The 18,181-nt window shown below is 39.7% G+C and overlaps 1 protein-coding gene across 1 annotated transcript in view; it reads right to left on the reverse strand.

The window, feature by feature from the left end:
- Window positions 1-218: 218 nt before the first annotated feature.
- Window positions 219-18,181, reverse strand: part of YBX1 (Y box binding protein 1) — a 24,611-nt gene continuing 6,648 nt past the window's right edge. Inside the window, exons 4-9 of the mRNA XM_010862806.1 lie at window positions 8,826-8,859; window positions 6,009-6,098; window positions 5,409-5,711; window positions 5,211-5,293; window positions 1,486-1,751; window positions 219-609 (exon numbers count right to left, since the gene is read on the reverse strand). Of these exons, the coding sequence (XP_010861108.1) occupies window positions 1,517-1,751; window positions 5,211-5,293; window positions 5,409-5,711; window positions 6,009-6,098; window positions 8,826-8,859 (745 nt within the window). The 3' untranslated portion in view covers window positions 219-609; window positions 1,486-1,516. The remainder of the gene's footprint in view (window positions 610-1,485; window positions 1,752-5,210; window positions 5,294-5,408; window positions 5,712-6,008; window positions 6,099-8,825; window positions 8,860-18,181) is intronic.

Genomic DNA, 18,181 nt, shown 5'->3' on the forward strand with positions numbered 1-18,181 from the left:
GAGCGACTGAACTGAACTGAACTGAAAGGAAAATGGCCAGATTATCGTAGCAAATTCTAATTTTCAGTACAGGTATGCTACTCAACAAATGATTACACATTTTAACAACATTTCCTTGAGTAAATACCACGAAGTATCACCTATCTGCAGAGATTTAAGCTAATAACCAGCTAAGTCCTTATAAACTAAAATGAAGCAAGGCAGAAATATACAACAAAGACAATTATTTAAGACCTTTATTAACAGGTGCTTGCAGTTTGTTGACTTTTTTTTTTGAAAAAATCAAGCTGTAAACTTTTATTACAAATTAAAAATGAGGTTCTTAAAAATCTCAACTTGACCAGATATGAAACAATTTAAAAACCTTTAAAGGTGTATTGAGAAAAAACAGGTTTTTTTTTTTTTTTTTAAAAAACACGTTTGTCATTACCAAAAAGAGACGTCTTTAGGTAAAAATAATAAAAACCCCATGCTGCATAGATAATGCAGATAGTTCTAGTTATCTGGTCAACAGGCAAAAAGCAAGCACTTAAGGTCTTCAGCTCCAATCTTTTGTTCATTTCTTATTGCTGGAATTTCATATTCATTTCTTCTTGTTGGATGACTAAACTGTAAGAGAGAAAAAACAAGATTTTTAATTACCTTCTATAGTTCACTGCAATCTTATAGTATATCAAATCGCTCCAGCTCAAATTAGCTAGGTAGGGAAGGTATTAACACATCTCATACTGGTTTACCTTTACACAGCAGTTCATAACAGGAGTGGGCATTGCTATATAATAAGAATGGTTTACTCGTAGGTTCTGAATAACCTTTTGACACTCAAAATAGGGGGAAAAAGTCTCACTGGCTGCAAATGATAATTCTAGAGTCAAACAGAGACAATACAGGTCTCCTAGAATCAAGTAAAAAGGGAATCCTCTTAATTTTAGAATTGATGATGTAATGCCAAAAGCCACCACATTCCTCAAACAGACCATACTGGTCATCACCACCTACGTTTTTAATCCGAGTAGCTATCCCACTTATTTTTGAAAATGAAGAATATCACAATGTAATTACTTGTTAGGGTAAGGTTAGCAAGACTTTCCTCAGCGCACTGCTGTTTGTGTGTGCGCTCAGTCATGTCCGACTCTTAACGACCCCCAAGACTACAGCCCACCAAGCTCCTCTGTCCATAGAATTTTCCAGGCAAGAATACTGGAGTGGGTTGCCATTTCCTTCTCCAGCTTACTAGTAAAATCATCCAAGAAAGTTGACAAAAAGGCCCTAATACAAAAGATACAATGTAAAGCTAGGCCAGAGTATGGCTCTGACATACAGTCGACTAACAAAATGACATTTGAGTCATCTTAAGATTAGTTTGGGTAGAAGACACCGTAAGTTTAAGTGGCTTACCTTACCTGAACTGGGTTTTCCTCTCTCTCATTAATGGACATCACTCATGACTGCCCAGAGGCCAGAAGGCCATCAAGGCTCACTTACCCGGATGATGGTAGAGATGGTAAGCCGGCATTTACTCAGCCCCGCCCTGCTCAGCCTCGGGAGCGGACGAATTCTCAGCTGGTGGATCGGCTGCTTTTGTCTCTTTGCCATCTTGTGGTTTAGGGTTTTCTGGGCGTCTGCGTCGGTAATTGAAGTTGCGGCGGTACCGACGTTGAGGTGGCTGCTGACCTTGGGTCTCATCTCCTTGGTTTTCCTTATCTTCTTCATTGCCGTCCTCTCTGGGCTGTCTTTGGCGAGGAGGGCCCCTGGAACGAACATTGTGGAAGCTTGCAATGGTAAAACCTGCTTTCTTTCATCAAGTCACCAGGTCAACACACCTGCCCTTTCTGTTATCAAGTGGTGTGCAGGCAGTTTATCAAAACTGAAAGAGTAAACTTGGTTTTTACTGCACAAATTGAATATGACGACTCGGTAAAAGGATTTGGAAGTGTAAACTAAGATGACCATTTAAAACTGATGTTAATAGTCTCATATTACCCAATATATCCATATATATACCCAATATATTCATAGATAATTAAGTGAAGGTTGGGGAGCCTGGAGTGCTGCAGTCCACGAGGCCACAAAGACTTGGACACGACTTAGTGATTGAATAACAACACGCTCATATTACTCAAAATACCCATAGTATAACCTATTCCAAAGTTAGCCATGGAAAGACTAAAGCTGTACAACACCATCAACACCCTGATGCTATTTAAAAACACGGGTATTAAAGTAACCAGGTTTGGAAACAAGTGCTAACCTTTATAGATGAACATTTGTTTAAAAAAAAAAAAAGGAGAAATCAAAACCAGAGAAAAGGTATTATCTTCATACAAATCAAAGTACACAGCAACCATTAGTTTGGGAAAGGCAAATCAAAACCACTTCATACACACCAGGAGAGCCATAATCCCAAGGCTGAAAACAATCATACTGGGGAAGGGATGGAGAAATCCCTCAATACACTGCTGGCTGGTGTGACTATAAAATGGTGCAGCAGCTTTGGAAAACGGTTTGGAGACTAAATGACCTAGCAGTTCTACTTCTAGATCTGTATCCAAAACAATATCCATTATGCATCATTTTAACATTCACAACAAGATGTGAAAATAACCCAAATGCCCATCAACCAAGTTAACGAAGAACAAATGGAATATCCATACAACGGAACCTGATTTGGTCATAAAAAGAAATCAAGTACTAATGATAAAGGCATGAATGACTAAAATACATGAGGTCAAAGCCAGACACAAAAATGTCCAAACTAGGCAAATACAGAGATAAGGAAAGCAGTAGCCAGGGGCTGGGGTAGAGGGGAATGGAGAGTGACTGTTAATGAATACAAGCCCTTTTTTTTTCTTTTGGAGGGGACACATGATAACTTTGTGAATACACTAAAGACCAGAGTCACACACTTTAAACACCAAGATTATCAGCATACCTTTTACACCTGTGTAGGCCATCCCAGCTCTAACTATTTAAGATTCCATTTTTCACCTCTAACCCCTCCAATCTTCCACCTTCCCCTCCCAACTTCCCCCGCCCCCCGCAGCCCCCACCACACCTCTTCTCCTGGAACGGTTTTCCCACATTTTGGGGAACCAGTCTGGCAAAACTGCCCTGGCCCTCCCCTGTAGCCTTCCAGTGGCAGTCCCCTGTAGCCTTTTTGAATTCTAAAACCCCACCTTTCAAATCTTAATGTCATGTTCCATTTTACTACCCTTTTCCTATTGTAATTATCACGACAGTTCCATGTAACATTGGCTTTTAGATTCTTTCAGTTCAGTTCAGTCGCTCAGTCGTGTCCGACTCTTTGCGACCCCATGGATTGCAGCACGCCAGGCCTCCCTGTCCATCACCAACTCCCGGAGTTCACTCAAACTCACGTCCATCGAGTCAGTGATGCCATCCAGCCATCTCATCCTCTGTCGTCCCCTTCTCCTCCTGCCCCCAATCCCTCCCAGCATCAGAGTCTTTTCCAATGAGTCAACTCTTCGCATGAAGTGGCCACTTTACCTCCCATGCAATTCTTGTTTGCTACTTCGGTTCTCTCAGTTTCAAGCATTCCACTCTCTAGTCACCTTTACTTATTTTCCTGGTGTATCCAGGAGTCTTGTTCTCCCACTCTTATGTCCACTAGGACCTGTAATCCAACAATCCTATCAATCATTCTGTCCCTTCAGTTCAGTTTAGTTGCTCAGTCGTGTCCGACTCTTTGTGACCTTAACTCTTCCTTAATCCTCTTCTCTCCTTTCTCTCCAAGCATAACGTCTACCACTAAAGATTACCATCAAACCCAAACCCAGTATCTTTGAGTAGACAAATGCTGAACAAATCTAACTGCTTAATCTGAGGCTGCTGCTCAAAATGGCTGCAAAAACATAAGCATGTTTGGTGGACCCACTTTAAATTTGTGATCACTGTTATTTGATTTCCCCCATTTCTCTTCTACAGATAATTTCACATATTTGTCCCAAACCTCTCACCCCTTTCCTTTTGATTTCACCAACACACTGGTGCCCCAAAACTAACTTTTTACACATGCAACATTCACGGTTCCCAGCAAAAGACATCCCATTACATGGACCAAACCTAATCCTAACTGAAGATAGCTGCAGCAGGTAATTCCCTGACAAGTATCCTTTTTTTTTTAAATTGAATTTTTTAGCCTACAAATAAGCTCTTATTTCTCAAAAAAAAAAAAAAAAAAAAACCTTTCTTAATGATTCCTTTCCCTTTACTGCCACCCCATCTGTCTTCCTTTCAGCAAAACTCCTGCTACACTGATCTCAGATTTCTCACAATTTGCTCTTGGATCTGCATCAATCATTTCACCCCCTGGATTGTAAGTAGCATGTGTCATTTACTACTCAAAAAATTCCTGACTAGTTTGGAAAGCCCTGCATTCATCGATAGATTATAATAAATATATTCAAATGAGACCACTAAAACTGAAGCACTCAACAAAAATTCATGTGCTATTTTTAAACACACCAAGGAAACTAGGTAGAAAGTTGGAAAAGTTCTACAACGTAACAAAAAGTAGACCAAGTATATTGCCCTTGGGATTTAAAGGGACAGAGCATGAAAGCCTATTTTAGGTTGTTTATCACTATCACAGATAAACATTTATCACTATTTAAGAGCTGATATTGTGATTGATTGCAGTATTTCAATAAGGTATCTATGTCTAGGTTTAGAATAGTATGCTACTACCTGTTAGTTTTAGGGATCACATCTGGAGACTCAATATCTAAAGACCTTTTACTACATATATGCATTAAACCTGTCTGGCCCATGAAGCTCTACCCTAATTCCTCTAATAATTAAACACCTTCTGTTAAAAAGGTATGCTTACCTTTACTTTTCTCCCTCCCAATGAATCAGGTCTTAAAGTTATAATACAATGCAGTTTAAACTACTATTCTCTTACCTGTTAAAGGACAGAAATGAGAAATTCCATACCCTCATTAGAGTAAAACAACAACAAAACCAACTGCAAAAAGTAGACCACATCTATAAAGCTGTTTTTAACCAGTGCCAGCAAAGATGCAAAGAACACATTCTCAAAGATAACTGACTTCAGGTTCACCTCTTAGGCATCTGATGAAAGAAAATGTGAAGTGTTAACAGACAAATGACTGAAAAAGCCTGCAGAAGAAGCATGCTGCTGCTGAGTTGTAATACATGCCTGAAACAATCTTAAATGCAAACTGTACCTGCGGAATCGTGGTCTGTAGCCCCGATACATATTCTGTCTCACTGGTCTACCTTGTTCTCCTGCACCCTGGTTGTCAGCACCCTGAAAAGGGAACGGAAACCAAGCCAAATTTTACTCAATTTACATTAGTGTAAAAACCCAACCAGACACAAGTCTGAACACAGCAGCAGTTAAAAGTAAATAAAAGCACGTTTACCTCCATCACTTCTCCCTGCACAGGAGGGTTGGAGTACTGTGGTCGACGCCCATAGGGTCTCCGCATGTAGTAAGGTGGGAACCTCCGCCTGCGGTAGGGCCGGCGCTGTTGGGCCTGGCCTTCGGGAGCGCTCTCCGATCCCTCATTCTTTTCCCCACTCTCACTATTCTGGTAGTTCTGCTGGTAATTGCGTGGAGGACCCCTGCGACGTGGATAACGTCTGTAATGGTTACGGTCTGCTGCGTATTTACTGCCTTGCACTGGAACTCCACCAGGGCCTGTAACATTTGCTGCCTCCGCACCCTACAAAAGCCATCATACAGTGATCGTGACAACGGAATTAAGTACATGCAACAAAACTTACACAAAAAATACAAAAGGATCTCTGTGGCCAGGGGTGCACTGAAATGATTAAACACTAGTTCCTTGATGTTCTGAAGAGGTAGCCCTCTATCTGCAACCAGCACATTAGGGTTGGTGCACCTGTGTTCAAGTGGTCACCTGACCCATCCATGCACCTTAGAGCCACCATCCTAATGGATGAGATCTCCAAAATATTTCCATACTGAAGTCAAACCTTTACACAAAAAGCATCCTCACCTTTTCTCCTTCAACAACATCAAACTCCACAGTCTCTCCATCTCCTACACTGCGAAGGTACTTCCTGGGGTTATTCTTCTTTATGGCAGTCTAGTAATATCACATTCCAAAAATAGATTAACAGGGGAGAATAATGTGCTTTTTCATTTAAAATGTACCAGAGTCAATATTATTTTAACTTGGATATACACATAAAATTAGCTTTAAATAAGACCAAACCATCAATAAATTTAGGAAAACAAGGACCAGTGCTAACCCCCAACCTCAACCAAAATACTCCAATCTTACAAGGCCCCAGCATTTTATCACTATTTTCCAAACTAAAACAAGTAATTTAACACGCAAGACAAACACAACTATAAACATGTATTTTAAAATGCTTTTTGCAAAAGCATTATATGTAGCTTTGAACAAAATGAGGATATCCATCTATCCCCAAAGACTGCACTTAATAGTAGAAGCTAGCCCCACATAGGGCCAGTTTAGATGACAGGCGAGTTTAGTTTTGCATGCGTCAAAGTTGACCAAACCAACTTTGTCCCTGTGTTACCAGATCAAACACTGTTACAAATGTCAACCAAAATCCTTTCCAACCTGATTGTGGGAATACTTCGATGGAAATGCAATTCCCATGAATTAACTATGACACTTTTTAATATTCTATTGGTTATTACCTCCCCAGAATACATTATATCTCTCATTGTTACTCATTCTCCAGACTTGTATAAACAAAACTAAAGGGGAAGAATAACATCTCACATTTGTAATACTTTCATAAAGTACTTTCATGCATTACCCACTCAATCACATTATGAAGATGTGAGGCATCATTATTCATTCCTCTTTTAAGGTAATAAAACAGGCTTTAAAAGTCAGGGGACTTGCCCAAGGTCACAAAGTAAGTGGCAGAGTATGGACTTTTCTAAATCCAGGTCTCGGAACTCCAAATCCCATGTTCATTCTACTATATCACAGCGGTATCCATTACGGGATCACCCATGCATTTCCACTCCAGAGGAGGCAGGACAACCAACAAATCTGAAGCCAATTAAGCCCAAGTTGCCCAGAACTGCAGTCTCCTTGTACCACCACCAAGACCTGAGCAGCCAAAGTCCTAAGAAACAACTAAATGTTGAAACCACCTCCAAAATAAAGAGGAAAGCATATTGGTGACAACTTGTGGGTTGGTACAAGTGGGTGACATGTGTTCAGCCAAATAATTGATCTCATCTGTCATCTAAACTGTCACAAAGTTTTCATACCTTTCATGTAACTCTCAATTATCTGCAGTCATAGGGGATAGCAGAAATATGGGTTAATTAAAATCCCAAGCTCTTAATTTGGTCAGTATCAATTCTCTCCTGCACATTCCCAGACCCTTCACTGTTGCCCAAAGGCAGCAAGACTGGCATGGCAAGCCTTGCTGTCTGTCTCTTGTACCCAAGTCTGCAAATTCCTTCTAATATGCAGAAGGAAGTAAGAAACAGATTAAATATTGGTACTCTATTTTATAAAACAAACATTTGTTTTAATGCAATATTTTGCCTGAGCAGTCCTGTATTTGTTTACAATTTAAATGTTTCCATACTTAATGTTTGACCCTGGGATTACTGAACAGGCTTTTGGATGTACCTAGAAACTGATCTGGTTTCCCCCTCAATTGTCACTGAGTGGTCTACAGGTCAATGCAGAGAGCTACACACCACCAACTTGAGGCAGCCTTTCCAAGGAAGTATGCTGCCAGCCAAGCTCACACCTGCCTGAATAAAGGCACGCGTGTGGAGACTGACTTTGTCTTTTGATGTCTACATCACAGTACAGTGGTTAAAAAGATCTTAAAGAGCGATTTTCAATACAAGTCAATAATATTTCAAGAGTCTTAGTAAAAAAAACAAAACAAAACAAATCCACCCCCTGCCCCCGGCAGAATTCATAGAAGTATGCATTTCTAAACATTTTTCCTACCCATTGCATTCCTATGAAGAAAATTAAGTCCAGTGAAGCCTACGATATACTTAAGGTCGAAGTACTATTGTTCATTTGGCAGCGGCTTACTTAAACAATAAACTTCTTAATGTTTAAAGTTTTCCCAAATACTTTCCTTAAATAGTACTTGTGGAGGAAAGTCTGGCATGTAGCACCTATCCTGTCAGTCTTTTCCTCTCAAACACTGAGGCTAATCTAAAAACTATTTAATAAGTAATTCCCAACCTTGCCATACCACCCTTTCACTTAACCTTAAAGTAGCAAGGATTTCTAAATTTTCCAAGCTGGTAAAAATTCTCCAAACATAAAAATGTATCTTACCCATTCAAAGTACTTTAGAACAAACAGAAGGATCTATGCAACAATGTCCAGTTTTTCAACATTTGTCTCAAATCAATGTATTTTGCAGCTCTGGCCTATTTCCCCCATCATTACTGTCATCTGTCAGAGGTAATTCTAACAGCATTTGAGTGTGTTATGGACAGCAACAGTAAGTTCGAATTTAGATTAATGGAGGTTTTCCATTTGTCTGAAATTAGGTTTGAAAATTTAGTGTAAGGAATCAAGTAAATTCAACATTTTAAAAAGCTACAGCTATTAACAAAACAAAATACCAACATGAAAGGCCTATTTTACTTAAGTGAACTGCCAACACAATGTTTGAATGTACACGTTTTTAAGCTGTACTACCCCTGTTCCTGTGGGGACTAAATTGTTTGCTAAGTGGACTTAATATACCTTTTTTACAAGGAACAACAGTTTAGAAGACATACACCCTTTTCTTCTCACAAGTTTTGAGCCAGAAGTGTAAACAGCCACAGGAGCACTCACCTGGTGTACAAATACATCTTCCTTGGTGTCATTCCTACAAGACAGAACCAAGTAGAACAAGTTAGAAAACTGAACACTACATTGCATGTTGCCAAAGATTAAGAATGCGCTCGATCCTTTGAGCCTTCCCCTCCCCTTTCTAGAGACTTTCCTGGCTGCCAACCAGCCATTAGGAAGGAAATTAAGAATCAAAACAAAACACAACCAGTAAATCACAATGGTTTTACTAACAACTGTCTTACCACCTACCTCAGAAGCATTAAAAAAGGAAAAAGACAAAAAATGTGACTTACAAAGCCATTAAGAGGACAGAAGTGACTAGCAACATATACTGTCACTTCTCATTCTACTAAACACTAAAGGTATTCCAGCACAAGCCATTCGTACCTCTAAGAGCATGGTTACTAACTTAAGTAAAGGAGAAGAGATCATGAACATACTCTCATCAATTACTAGCTTCCTTCCTACTTCATCTTTACTATTCTGAATTCTCAACTTTCACTGAGGGTCAAAAGGATGACCTCAGAATGTACAATACCAGGAGTGAGCCCTAAATATAAACTACGGACTTTGAGCAATAAATAATGGGGTCAAATGTAGATTTATCAATTTAAACAAATGTATCACTTGGTACAGTACAGCAGAGGTGGTCATGGATACAATCTGAAGGCCTGGGGTACATGGGAACCATGTATTTTCTGGTCAACTTTGCCATGAACAGAAAGTGCTGGTAAAAACACTGATTACAATAAAGCGACAGATTACAGTGAAGTACAAATATGAACACTACCAATACCGACATCATTCACATGGCAAGCACTGTTTGTGCCAGAAAACCAAGGAAGTGAAGATGAACGCAACTTTTCACTAGCACACAACCCTCTTCTACTTCATTGTAAGACATCATTTTTACACCAATCTTCGTTATTGTTTAGTTGTCTCTTTTGTGACCCCCACGGACTGTAGCCCACCAGGCTCCTCTGTCCATGGGATTTCCCAGGCAAGACTCCTGGAGTGGGTTGCCATGTCCTTCTCCAGGGGATCTTCCCCATCCAGCGATTGAACCTAGGTCTCCGGCACTGCAGGCAGATTCTTTACCACAGAACTACCTGGAAAACCCACACCAATCTTTAGTCTGTTGTTAAGCAAATATGGTTGAAATATTGCTTCAGGGCTTCACAAGTTTTAAAGGAAGCAACATTTGCCCTGAGTATTAAAGAAAATGAGAAAGATGTTCCCAGTGGAGAAGTCACGGACATGAGTAAAACCAACAACTAGCAAATTCAAGTTGAGTTTAAAGTGACTGGAGAATACGACCCAGCTTTTGTGGCTGTGCGGGTGAGGGAGTAGATTTGAGATACCGTTCTTAACTTAATAGGGGAAAAACTGTGAATGAATGGATGTTAGAAGTGAGGGGGCAGTGGTGAATGATTTGACTTTCTAGAGATTGGGAATTAATGTGATGATACTATTAGTAAAAAGAACCACTGGAGGAGCAACATTTCTAGACCTTTACTGACTCACCCACCTATTTGTCAGTAGGTCAGAGTTGAGAAAGGACTCAATATTCTAGTGTTTATGCACCAAAAAATCCATATAGCATGGGATTATCATAACACAAGGACATTCACAGAAATAGGATTAATTTAAAATCTTCAAACACACCCCCCCCCAACCCAAGGCAGGGTGAGTGAAAATTGACCTCATAAACTAGTTAAGTATTGTTTAGTCACTAAGTCGTGCCTGACTCTGCAACCCCATGGACTGTAGCCTGCCAGGCTCCTCTGTCCATGGGATTTCCCAAGCAAGAGAACTGGAGTGGGTTGTCATTTCCTTCTCCAGGGGATCGTCCCAATCCAGGGATCAAACCAGAGACTCCTGCAATGGCAGGTAGATTCTTTACCACTGAGTCATCAGGGGAGCCCCATTGAATATTAGGAACACTTAGGAATTAACAGCCAGTTGGATTATCCATCTGTCCAACAGGTCCACATACATCACACAATTCCACAGCCACCACTAGTTTTCAAATGCAGCATGACTGAATTTCAAGCTCTAAGGGTGTTCCAAAGACAGGGGGACATTACTTTCATTAATGGGAGTAAAGGATATAAGACTTGCTAGATGACTAAGGTAAAGGATATTTGGTACTGGACTTCCATGTAAGTAAATTTATTACTAGAGTTTTGGGGGAAAAAAAAAAAAAGTACTTTATGCTTTTAACATGCATTAAAATTTCCGTAAAAAAAAAAAGGGGGGGGGCAATTTTGGAGAGAGGGATTTTTCATTACTATCAACGCTGCTGCCCATCTATCTGGGTAGCCAATATATCATTTTTTCTAATGTAGCTGCAAATAGGTATTTACAGACTGAAAATACACACCACAATAAAAAGAAAAGCAGTTGTCTATGAATTTTACTTTAGGGTTGTAAAAGGAATTTCTAAACATTCACCAAATACTTATCTAGTCAGCTGATCTAGTTTTGCAACTTGTTACACACGGGAAAAGCTTAGATACGTAACAGCTTATACTGTGAGGGTTTAAGTTTCAGATACTTTGCCAAGCATTTTACCATACCAATCTTCACAATACCAAGGTGGGTGCTTTTATTTATATTACCACGCATTCTACAAATTAGGAAAATGAAGTATGCGGTCATCTGCTTACAGTGGTAGAATCTGACTCTACAGGTCCTGGTCTTTATCATGCTGAGAACTCAAAAAGGACCTGTTTGGAAATCTTTACTTATTTCTGCTTTAGAGGTAGATTACAGGATACGGTTTCTCTAATTTTGGGAGAGAACAGTAATAAATAACAAGCCGGCTGGAGTATCCCTACACACCCTCACCTGCAATAGTTATATTCTGTGTAACTGGCCCAGGGTCTGCTACATATTGCCCCCTCACCACCCTCAGCACATGGAAAATGCAAACACCATTCTTTGCTCACAAGCCACATAAAACCAGTTCTGTTCTGTGTGGGTTTGTTGATTCCCAATTACTGCCACTTTTAACTTTTTTCCAAAGTCTATTCTTTCATATTATTCCACCTTATTAGGTCTTCCTCTGATCTACCGTAGCCACAGGACAATGAAAGAAGAGCAAACCCAAAGGCCTCATTCAGTTCTTTAATAACGTTGGGTATTTACTTGTGCTAGCTAACTGGGCATTGTGCTAAGCACCAGAAATAAAAATAAGACATGGTCTACTCTCAAGAATTTCTATCTAGAAGGCCGCCAACACTCAGTCTAATACAGCAGCTGAATTACCAAACACAGTTGCATACTATAGTATGTTAACAGAAGCAGAAGATAACAACTATACAAAAAAGAACTTCACAACCCAGATAATCACGATGGTGTGATCACTCATCTAGAGCCAGACATCCTGGAATGTGAAGTCAAGTGGGCCTTAGGAAACATCACTACAAACAAAGCTAGTGGAGGTGATGAATTCCAGTGGAGCTATTTCAAATCCTGAAAGATGATGCTGTGAAAGTGCTGCACTCAATATGCCAGCAAATTTGGAAAACTCAGCAGTGGCCACAGGACTGGAAAAGGTCAGTTTTCATTCCAATCCCTAAAAAAGGCAATGCCAAAGAATGCTCAAACTACCACACAATTGCACTCATCTCACATACTAGTAAAGTAATGCTCAAAATTCTCCAAGCCAGGCTTCAGCAATATGTGAACCGTGAACTTCCTGATGTTCAAGCTGGTTTTAGAAAAGGCAGAGGAACCAGAGATCAAATTGCCAACATCTGCTGGATCATGGAAAAAGCAAGAGAGTTCCAGAAAAACATCTATTTGACTGTGTGGATCACAAGAAACTGTGGAAAATTCTGAAAGAGATGGGAATCCCAGACCACCTGACCTGCCTCTTGAGAAATCTGTATGCAGGTCAGGAAGCAACAGTTAGAACTGGACATGGAACAACAGACTGGTTCCAAATAGGAAAAGGAGTACGTCAAGGCTGTATATTGTCACCCTGCTTATTTAACTTCTATGCAGAGTACATCATGAAAAACGCTGGACTGGAAGAAACACAAGCTGGAATCAAGATTGCCGGGAGAAATATCAATATTTCTCAATAAGTGGTGCAGATGACACCACTTATGGCAGAAAGTGAAGAGGAACTAAAAAGCCTCTTGATAACAAGTGAAAGAGTGAAAAAGTTGGCTTAAAGCTCAACGTTCAGAAAACTAAGATCATGGCATCTGGTCCTATCACTTCATGGGAAATAGATGGGGAAACAGTGAAAACAGTGTTAGACTTTATTTTTTTGGGCTCCAAAATCACTGCAGATGGTGACTGCAGCCATGAATGGATGTGAGAGTTGGACTGTGAAGAAAGCTGAACGCCGAAGAATTGATGCTTTTGAACTGTGGTTGGAGAAGACTCTTGAGAGTCCCTTGGACCGCAAAGAGATCCAACCAGTCCATTCTAAAGGAGATCAGTCCTGGGTGTCACTCCTTCATTGGAAGGACTGATGCTAAAGCTGAAACTCCAATACTTTGGCCACCTCATGTGAAGAGATGACTCACTGGAAAAGACCCTGATGCTGGGAGGGAGTGGGGGCAGGAGGGGACGACAAAGGATGAGATGGCTGGATGGCATCACCGACTCAATGGACATGAGTTTGAGTGAACTCTGGGAGCTGGTGATGGACAGGGACGCCTGGCATGCTGAGATTCAAGGGGTCGCAAAAAGGCGGACATGACTGAGCAACTGAACTGAACTGAAGGCCTATCAATCAAAGAAGGAGGACAGAGTGGCAAGATGGGATATAGAACAAAAAGGTTAAGAGCTCCTTACCAAAATCATTGGAGCCAAGGTTGGAATCCTGGCTATTCCCATTATTAACTACATAATCTTGGGCAAGCTGCCTTATTTGTGAAGTCAAATATCTAAGTTTGTTTCCTAGAGGCCTTAAAAAAAAAAAAAACAAACACAAGTAAAACGAATTTGATCATTTCAATATTATGGTCAACATTAACTATTTAAGTATTTTACATCCAGTTTCTCAAATGCCCAACAGACGCGTGTATCTACTACTGTATTGGACAGCACAGATTTACAATATTTCAACAGCGTCATTCCATGTATCACACACTGGTCCTTCCATTCTCCAGCAGTCAAGGAGAATGTGTATTGTATTCTTCTACTCTACTTCTTCGTGTTCACAAAACATTATTCACTACTGAAAAAAAATTTTAAATGAAAACACAGCTTTCTCACCTATCTAAAACTGATATAATTTTATTCTTATTCAGCATATAACACAGTAGTGACATCAAGGAAAAAGAAATCACATAGATAGCAAGAGACTGAAGAAAAGGGGATGTCATTTTGAGTTAAGAGAATGCCAAAGAAAAAGGAAGTCCTGTAGGGATCTAAAGAAAATGAAAGGCTCTTCGAAGTCCCTAATGTAGTGCAATGAAGGTAAAAAAGCATGTAGCCAACTACAAATTTTAGGAAACATTCTTTTTACTAGGTGCCAATCCACAATACTGCCCGAAAGGAGACATACCATATTGTCAATAAATGCTCTTATGGCATTATCTGAAGGCCAGCACACCAAGCCATTAATAATTTAATATGCCCAAGAGCATAAATTAATTTATAATCCTATAGTTATAAAAACAAAAGCTTCAACTCTCAACAACTTGGTGAAATGACTTCTGGCCAACTCACAATCAGTGCCTAACAACCAGCACATGAATCAATCCTAGAGCGCTGTGCATACAAGCCACTGTCTTAGGAACTACAGTCTGTTTTTGAAAAGACTGCCAATGACACATCAGACTTGGGGGACCACTCAAATGGCTTTTAACGCCTCCAGCCCCCTTGAAGTCAAAGTGAAATCGCTCAGTCACATAGCACACCATCAAATCTTCAAGTTTTCTCTAGTGCCCCAGCATTTACTCATTTATGTTACACACTACATGTGATTTGGCTCTTCCCATGTGATCAAGCTATGATCAGTTTGACTTTAATAGCCTAAGAGGCTTGGCAATCATCTTTCTACAGGTCTACAAACTTTTAAAATTAACAGGCTTTGTGGGACTTCCCTGGTGGTCCAGTGGCCGAGACTCAACATTCCCAATGCAAGGGGGCCTGGGTTCAATCCCTGGTCAAGGAACTAGATTTCCACATGAAAAGTAAGACCCAGTGCAGCCAAGTAAATATTTAAAACAGGCTTTGTAGGGTCACAGACTGCTGTATATTTTCCTTTCTTTTAAACAACATTTAAAAGGCAAAACTGGTTCCTGATTCAAAGATCATATAAAAACAGAATGAATTTAAAGATAAAGCCTAGTACTCTCTCCTATAATTCCTTAATTGCCTCCCAGTATTAGGTAGATAATCTGCATACTAAACTAGAACTATATTATGGCAATCCCTAACTACATGAAAAAGGCAGTGAGAAGTAGAAAGCTTTTCTATGGGGAACTAGCAGCATACAGGAGCCCTAGTGACAAGCTAGATATCACTTAAGAACCTTTCAAATGACCAAGAATACCACCTCCACCCCCAATCTGTAACCATATGGAAACAAACAAATTGAAGACTCGGCAGACAGCATAACAGCAGTCAGGGCACACAAACTCCAATGTGAGAAAATAAATCCAAATCCCAGCTCTGCTACTTACTAGCCACACTTCCTGGAGCAAGATTACTCAACCTCTCTGTGCCATGCAATAGCACCTATACCTGAAATGTCGAGGACTAAATCCATTAGTTGACTTTAAGCATTTACTATAGTTCCTGGCATAAATATTTGATAAACATTAGCTACTCTTACCACCACTGTAATCAAGAATCAGTTATATACACATGAAATCCCCAATAGGGAGGGCCCCTAAAGGGAGACCAAACCTGAGAGCCACAATATAGTATTTTTCTAGGGAGGGACAGCTGAGCCTTTACTAGACCTTGGGTAATAAGTAATAAACACAAATGCATTAACAGAGGCCAGGCAGGAAAGGAAGTCAACAACAGGAGAAAACTAAGCCTAAAAGATGTGGTAAAAGAAAATGCATACCCCAATTACAGGTGGTAACACTCAAGGCGAGCTGATTTTCATTTACTTGGAACTAAAGGCCCCCAAACTAAAATAGTAGCTCTTTAAAAACTCACAGATTAGGCACATTACCAGTTTGTGATCTCTTCTGTATTTGATTCTCTTTGCTCCAACTTTCTTGGCCACCCCTTACAATTAATTTAGCATTTTAACTACTCTGGATAACAGAAAAATATTTCTATTTTGGTCACTAAAAGATGCATGTCCAACTGGAAAATAAGTTGTTACTGATCCATGTCAATCTTTCTTAAATTTGGTGAGCATGGATTAATCCTCAACACCTGGAAGCAAAAGAGGAAAGTTTCTAGATTCAAAATCAGAGTAATCAAACAATGAAAACAGTGACCCCATGCCACCCTTCTAATGCTATCTTAAATAGTCTTGAGTGAAGTTTTTCATTATAAAATGAAAAATAATTCTGGGGGTTAATAAACCCCTCTAGTCACATAATCCAATTATCTTTCGTAGTCACAGAACACAAAATAACAACAATGAATTCCTAGACTACATAGCCCAAGAAAACAAAGCCAAAAAATTTGCTGTGTTAAAATTAACAGTCTTATTTATTTGGCACCTTTGATACAATACAATCCTTAAAAGAATAATTCTAACAAGGCTTTAACAATTATCACAAGCAATAACAGACTGAAAAAAGTTTGTAATAATAAAGTACATTCCTTTAAGTGGGACTTTTACATTAAAAATGTATTTTTAACAAATTGCAAAAACTTAAGAACCTAAAATACATAATTCATAGAATCCCAAGGTTAAAATTAGAGCTATACCAATCATCCCATACACTGTATCCTCAAAAACAGCACACATCTCACACACACACACACACTCACTCTCTCTCTCAGGAAAGCCAGGTGCCTACAGCCCTGAACCACTTGCTATACATTTTCCCTTATGCAAGGTAAACCTCTCCTGGACTTAACTTCTGTTAGGTTTTATAGTGCCTTGTTCAGAAGTCTCTGAATCATTGAGATGACCAGTTTAGAAATGAGAAGCACATTTATTTGAACCAGTTAGTTTGACAAAACACTGTGGTTAAGATAATCCAAACGAAGGATCATTAAAAGCCAACTTACATTTAACTTGCCCTATCTGATGATCAAAAGAGTTGATTACAAGTTAGACGAATAAAGGAATGGTATCTCACAGAATTAACTTAGAACCCGAAGAACTGCTTTTATCTTGGATTATCAATTGTTCACTTACAAATATAATCTAGATCCATTTAACAAATGCAGCAGAACAGAAGGCACATATATGCTACAATCTTTAAAACACACAAATTGCTTAAAAGGCTGCAAATTATAGATCACTCCTAATAGGCACACCTGTGATAGCCTATCACCACACTGGGTCAAAGGTCAAAAGCTGTGTTTCTCAAACTGAGGTTCACAAGCTATAATCACCTGGAATTCTCCTTAAAAAATGTACTCCAGACCCAATGAATCTAAAGCTCAGAATAAAGAACTCAGGAATGTGCACTTTTACCCTTTCAAGGTAAGCACACAAATTCGAAAATCACTGGTTTAAGGGTGAGGCTAGAAAGGAGAATCAGATTAAGACTGAAATACTAACAAATTCAGAGATCACCTAAAAAGTGGTCAAACACTGGCATCAAAGCAGTCCCTGCCTTCCTCACTAGTAACCCATTATCAAAAAGCTGATGAGAAAATGTAGCCTTGGCCTGTCCCAAGGCAGTGTAAGAACAGATGGAAAATCCCTAAAGATTTTGGAAGAAATAAAATGTTTCCCCTCAGCTGCAAAAGTGGAAAACAGACTGTCAAATGCTTACAATCTCTTTTGCTCTCTGAGTGTTTAAGTAACTAATGGGTTTTTGCCAGCCAATTGTGTGTCTAGTTTTGATCTTGCCCACTTGGTTTCCCTCAGTAGTGTCCATTTCAGAAACATTTGGTATTACTTCTTACTCTTGAAGTTCTTTCAAACATCCAGTGTAATAGGGGTGTAAGAAAATGCTAAGATGACTGCATCATACCTGTAAGGCCAACACTGCTGTTCGCATGCAGTGCTCTACACCCTGTAACTGCACTGCCAGCCTGGGCAGCCATCTTGGAAAAGATGCCCGGCTGACAGGGACCACGAAGAGCACTGAGTGAACTGCAGTCACCATCCTACTGCTACAAACAACTCAAAGGATTAATCCTAAAGATGCACTTTGCAGCTCTGCCTTCAAATACAAAGAATAATGTAATCGTGGACTAAGGTCACTGTAAGCTACAACCAAAGCTTTAACAGGTAC

Source organism: Bison bison, unplaced genomic scaffold (genome assembly GCF_000754665.1).
Source record: "Bison bison bison isolate TAMUID 2011002044 unplaced genomic scaffold, Bison_UMD1.0 scf7180017864484, whole genome shotgun sequence".
NCBI lineage: Eukaryota > Metazoa > Chordata > Mammalia > Artiodactyla > Bovidae > Bison > Bison bison.